Source organism: Armigeres subalbatus, unplaced genomic scaffold, assembly GCF_024139115.2.
Source record: "Armigeres subalbatus isolate Guangzhou_Male unplaced genomic scaffold, GZ_Asu_2 Contig343, whole genome shotgun sequence".
NCBI classification, from domain to species: domain Eukaryota; kingdom Metazoa; phylum Arthropoda; class Insecta; order Diptera; family Culicidae; genus Armigeres; species Armigeres subalbatus.
The window spans coordinates 40909-46908 of NW_026943090.1; the positions used below are offsets into that span (position 1 = coordinate 40909).

General features: G+C 36.9%; 1 protein-coding gene across 1 annotated transcript in view; it reads right to left on the minus strand.

The window, feature by feature from the left end:
• Positions 1 to 5794, minus strand: part of LOC134204017 (uncharacterized) — a 45535-nt gene extending 39741 nt beyond the window's left edge. Inside the window, exon 1 of the mRNA XM_062678853.1 lies at positions 5404 to 5794. Within this exon, the coding sequence (XP_062534837.1) occupies positions 5404 to 5409 (6 nt within the window). The 5' untranslated portion in view covers positions 5410 to 5794. The remainder of the gene's footprint in view (positions 1 to 5403) is intronic.
• Positions 5795 to 6000: the final 206 nt, after the last annotated feature.

Below are 6000 nucleotides of genomic sequence, written 5' to 3' on the forward strand. Positions count from 1 at the left end.
GCTCTTCGTTACATCACCATCGAGTCGGAGTGAATCTTCCCACTTTTACAAAATAAAATCATCAAACAAACACCTACCTGAAATTCGTCACAGTGCTCGATACAATCATTGCTTGAAGCTGTTAATCATCACACAATAATTCTAAACTCACGCACTACAATCGTTTCTTTTTGTTAGATTCACTAGAATTTATATAAACATATTAGAATATATTTAAAATTGTATCCTCAAACCGAACAAAAAATCACCTCGGCCCAAGAACTTCTAGCCGCACCGTGCTGCCAAAAGGCCAGGAGCATTTATTAGTATAAAAATAATCCTTCATCGTTTATAGGAAAACTGTCTAATACGTTGACGCTATCATGATTTCAAAAAGTGAAAAAATATTGTTTTTAAGTGTTTGGAAGGAATTTGGATGAGTGAATATGTCTTCTCAACTAAATAAAAATTATTATCAATAATACCATCTGGCATCACGTTGTCGTGGAATCTACATATTTTTGTTTACTTCGCATTTTCTACCAACGAGAGAGAATAAGAGATTGAGTAAAAATCGATTATGCCGGGAATTGAATTCAAGTATGCCGGAAAAGCAATAGCTGTGACTGAAATACGTGCTACACCTCGTTAATTTAAATCAAATAAAAGCTGTTTCAAACGATGTTTAGCAAAAATAGCTATTTTTAAGCAGAAGTGAACCCCATTGTAGCATTACACGGCCAACAAAACTGAGGAAAAGTTGCTTCCTGTCAATTAAATAGTGCAGTCGTATGTATGTAAGACCGGGAATGGGGTAAGAAACCCTACATTGTTTACATTCACACATTGAATCATTACTAAAGTAATGTTTGGCGCAATGTTTTACTCTCATAATTGAGTATTTTTCAGCAGCGAAACGATTCAAAGTTTTTATCCGCCAAAAAGGAAATTAACTTTGGGATTAGGGTGGTCAGTATTGGCCATTTTTGACAAATACCGGTTTTCGGTATTTGTTGGTGTCAATATCTGTAATACCGGTAAAATACCGGTATTTGTAAAAATTTCTGAAATGTAAAAAATCTCCACATTTTTACTTTTGGGTGAAAAACAGTATTTTTTTTACAAATTTTAAACGTCAAAGTCATTGCTTGTTGAGCTGGGAAAAAGGAAATTCAAGTAGACATAACATACTATGTGATTCATTTCCCAATTCGTATCAACCAAAGTTAGACGAGTCAAGTACCCCTAGGGACAAGTCTCCCGGAATCCAACACTAAATGCACTCGCGTTTTCAAGAGAACCCAATTCAAAACGAAAGCCACACTGCCCATGATCACATAGTTGACGTATAAGCCAAAATTACCAAAACACACTTTTTTGCGGATATGGATTCTTCGTACGGTTATACATATGCTCCATGAAAAAATATTCATGTTTTGTTCGGAAACATTCGAGTAATGGCGATAATTGTTTTTGGAAAAATGGTCATTTGATCGCATAAGTTGACGTACCTCCATTACCTGCTGCAATATGGAGTAAAAACCTGTCTCATATTTTTTCGACATTCACAATTCACTAATTAAGCACAACATAGGTTTTCGTTTTACTTTGTCGTATTTCAGGACTACTTTATGATTTGGGAGTAACTGATTTTGTAATCAAAAATTAATATGCAAGTTCCTTCTAAAGCAAGTATTTCTTGTGAAATCCACGGTATAATCCAACAAATTAAGATTTCATCCATCTAGGTGTATTTAGCTCTCGAGATAAACGTTTACATTCTTTTGAATCAATAGAATAATTTTGTCGCCAAAAGTTTTGATTTAAGACAACCGCAATCATTCAAAAGGAAGTATAATATAAAAGAAGAATGAAAATCCATTAATTATATAACGCAATGATTAGCCATTTGTGTCGCACTTTTTTAAGAAGCATAAAAATTGTGTATGGGAAATCACACTTAACTAAATCCCCATTCCTCCTCTAAAGTGTAGTAATTTATGGGTATTTTCTAAAAGTGCATATCAGAACCAAAATTTAGCTTCATTTTTTGCGTGACAGGAGAGGTCTGCCACTGAGAACTTAACACATAATAATTAGTGCGTATTAAATGGCTTTTCATTTGAACATAAGCTTCATAATATTGGTATGTATATTTCGAGCACATTTACCGGGAAGGATCCTAATATATTCCACGACTGTTATTTTAGTTTTTACAATGGCAATGCAATTCTTATTCATGTATTTCATTACCTTACCCGGACAGAACTGAATTATAAAACATGATATGGACTTTGATGTAAGATTCAAAAGAGCAAGCAAAAATATCAACAAAAAATGCACCGAAGTGTGATTTAAATATCAAGATGTGTTATGGATAAAAACAAACTAATAGCTCGAGATATTAATCACTTCTTCCGAAAACCATAACTGATAACCTCAAGATATTTCAGAGCAAATTTGGATATTGTCTTATATTTTGTGCTTTTATATCCTACATACAAATCAGGCCCATATCTCATTTTGCAATCTAACCACGATAGATTTACTTCTAATCCTCGTCTACTCGGGTATTTTAAAATAAGGATTGGAACCATTTTTGCTTAAAATTTGGTTGGAACGAGGGCTTTGGCCAATACATGAAAACGGTAACTGCTTGCACACTTGATACAGAACCATTCTAATGCTGTAATAGTGCGAAAATCCCCGTACTATACTGATTAAATTCTTTGCAACACAAACTCTTCCACACATAATTTTATCTTTACCACATAACTTTAATTTTCACGGAAAAAGCGATCCGAAAAACCTTTCCCGGAAACTTGAACTTTTCAAAAGATTTCCCTTCTTCAATCAATAAATCGTTGGAACTAACTACAATTATTCTTTAGCGCTATATAACCACACGCAGTAGCCTGGTTTTTACGTCATGTTATGGGAACAAACATTTCACATTTTACTAATATTGTCCATTTAGACAGATTAGTTCATGTATTTTGTTGATTGATATGATGATTCGGGTAAAATTAATAAAAATGCGTTTTCCCAACATCGATGGTGCTGGTTGTTACGTCAACTATAAAATCATGGGCAGCACACATAACTGTCATTTTTATTATTCCACACATGAATGGGGTACCCAACAGCGTAGTTACCACCGGCAACGCAAGTGTTCTACTCTGCTGCAGTCTTATCACGAGTTGTTCTTTAACCGATAAACCAGAAAAATCAATCATAGAGATATCTTCTACTGATCGTCAGGTGTGGTCGTTGTCTCAGCTTCAATGTTCACAGTAAGTCGAGAACGTTTCTATCTCCGAAAACATCCTAAACCGGACCAAGAATCTTTACTATAAACTTAAAAAAAAAACCTTTGAAATTCAGGAGAATTTTTCCATGAAAAAACTAATTTTCATACGCAATTAGCACGAAAAGGCTAGGATATGAAAAAAACGAGCAAACCAACTTTCAGTAGCAATTGAAGTGAGCGAAAATGGTAATCACAGGTTATCACTCTTCAGACTGGTGACAATGTTGAATTCTATAATTAAAAAGCTAGTACGAAAACGATGTTTCAATTCATAGTACCTGCCTAGGATTATATTAAAACTAACAAGGTTGCACTTCCCACTAGCTTGATTGAAGATTTTCTATTCACTACGGATTTTGTTAGAAATTAATAAAAAGTTAAATTGCAGTAAACATTTCGATCAACGAAACGCTTTGTAGATTTTGACCCTTAAAATGATTGGGGAATAAGATCTACTCAAAGATCCCTAAAATGCGATATACAATAAAAGTAGAGTAAAGTAATAGCATTTGAAAAGTCATGAACGCACCTCTCTACTGAGATACAAATTTTTCATTGAAATAAAAACAAAAACTTTCTTGAACTTCGGTTCTACGAACAAAAAACGCGCGATTCATCGTCCGTCGGATACAGATGGTTTCGTGCTCCACTTCCGCTTTGCATCCATCTACTTTATGCACAGAACGACAAACGCAAGAACGGAAATGCATCTTGAGTAAAAAAAAAACTACAACAAAAAGCACATCACTCTAACGACCTTCCACGTTTAATGCTCTCACTCTGTTGTGTGCCTCTGCCGGCTCTGCTGCTCCGAGAAGGTGGGTTTGGCATTCTTCGCAGAAATAAAAGGCACAACAACCAGATTTCCTTTCATTCCGCTTAATTACGCGATGAAAATTGGTCTACATTTTTTTTGTGCACATAAAACTTCAAGTTCTTCCGCTTCCACTATGCACGGGATCCGGGATTTGAGATTCTATCCCGGTGCTAAATTCGAGCAAACAACACAGAGAAGCACGGTCAGTCGAGTGAAATCAGCAGCGCATGTCTACAATTGGAAGCTATGGGAAAATTCGATTGCTGCAGATGCAGAATAGCAAAAAAATAACTTTTTCTTTTTGGATGCCGCTCGTCTATCAACGAAGTCGACCAATGATGGTTTAAATTCGAAATGGTACAGAAAATGTTGTGTATTACAAAAGGAAACCCGTTTCATTTATTGTTCAAGAGAACATAATCTATGCAACTATAGCCGCTTTTCAGCACTCCTAAATCTCTTCTAACTGATCATAAATTTAACATTGGAACTTCTTCCAAAGCAATAAACACTGTATACATAAAAGAACTGATGACTTTGATTAGAGATTTTGTACATGTGGAATCTTGTGGTCAAGAATCGCATAAGATCAAGTTGATCGGCAACAACAATTTAGAGCGAAAATTTATTATTTTGAAAATCAACAGACACAAATAAATTTGTTTTCAGTACATTCCAAGGCCATTTACGAACTATAAATTGAGCCACATACTAGCCTACATAGCGCGCATGCAAGTCAGAAACACCCATAATGACTAATTACGAATGACATAGTACCGTTCGTTGTAACGCTCATCACTACCGATCCATCGGTGACGGGAGAGCAAACGGCAGTCATAAAAATTCTTTCCCTTCGCCTATGCGAGCGGGCCCAAACACTTAACGATGACACAACATCACACCAACGAACGGAACATGCTAAGCAAAACACCATATAATTGAGCCAATTCACTACAACAGAAAATCACAGTCATCACAGCATCAGCCCATCGAAAGACGACAGCAGGCCACGCGCGTTCATCACTTTCAGTTTTCTAACCATCTGTTGTTGCTGAGTCAGTTCCCAGTTCTGAAAAGATAGGCTGGTTCAAAAAATCAAAGTTGCTCCGCACTTCTTCTCATGCGGTTTACATCGGATTACAGAACTTCCAATAAGATCAAGTAATTGTAATACAACTCGAATGATGGATATGCGGCAATTTCGATTTTTCGAACCACTCTAATGCAAGCATTGCTGTAGATAAACAACGCCAATAGCGTCTGACGCACATACAGCCGCCAATGCTCCCCAACTAACCTTCATAGATCTTAGTATAGGGACAACCACCAACACCGCAACCTCCACCGCGCTGCTGACAGAACCGCAGGAAGTACATTTCGATGCGATTACGTATAACGTTTTCGACTCGAGTCAACACCGTTGAACGCCGCCCCGGTTCGGAAAATCTGGTTGATCACGACGACGCGACGACAGGATAGCACAAACTGTGTATGTATGTACCTAAATTGTATCAGGTTCGACGCACATCAACATCAACACCAGAATAACAACCCTCATCGCGAGAGCAAACAAGGTCGTGATCGACGCATCCTCAACTCGATTTGATCTTGATCACGATCGCCGCTGACAATGCGACGGATGCCATGTCGTGTCGTCTGCCACGCAATACACGCAACGTTGATTTTTTTTTACATGTAATCGCGATAGCTTTGTTCAATGAGTGTGTTCGGGCTCCCGGTTGACTGAATATTGCTATTTTGTTTTCAAATTTTCACGTTCTTTGTCATACTTTCTTATTTACGTTGGAACATCTGGTAGAAACCATATACCTGACCTTGGTGCACGTAACACAATGTTTGATGATTCTTAGAACTGTTTAGATAATCTGATCGG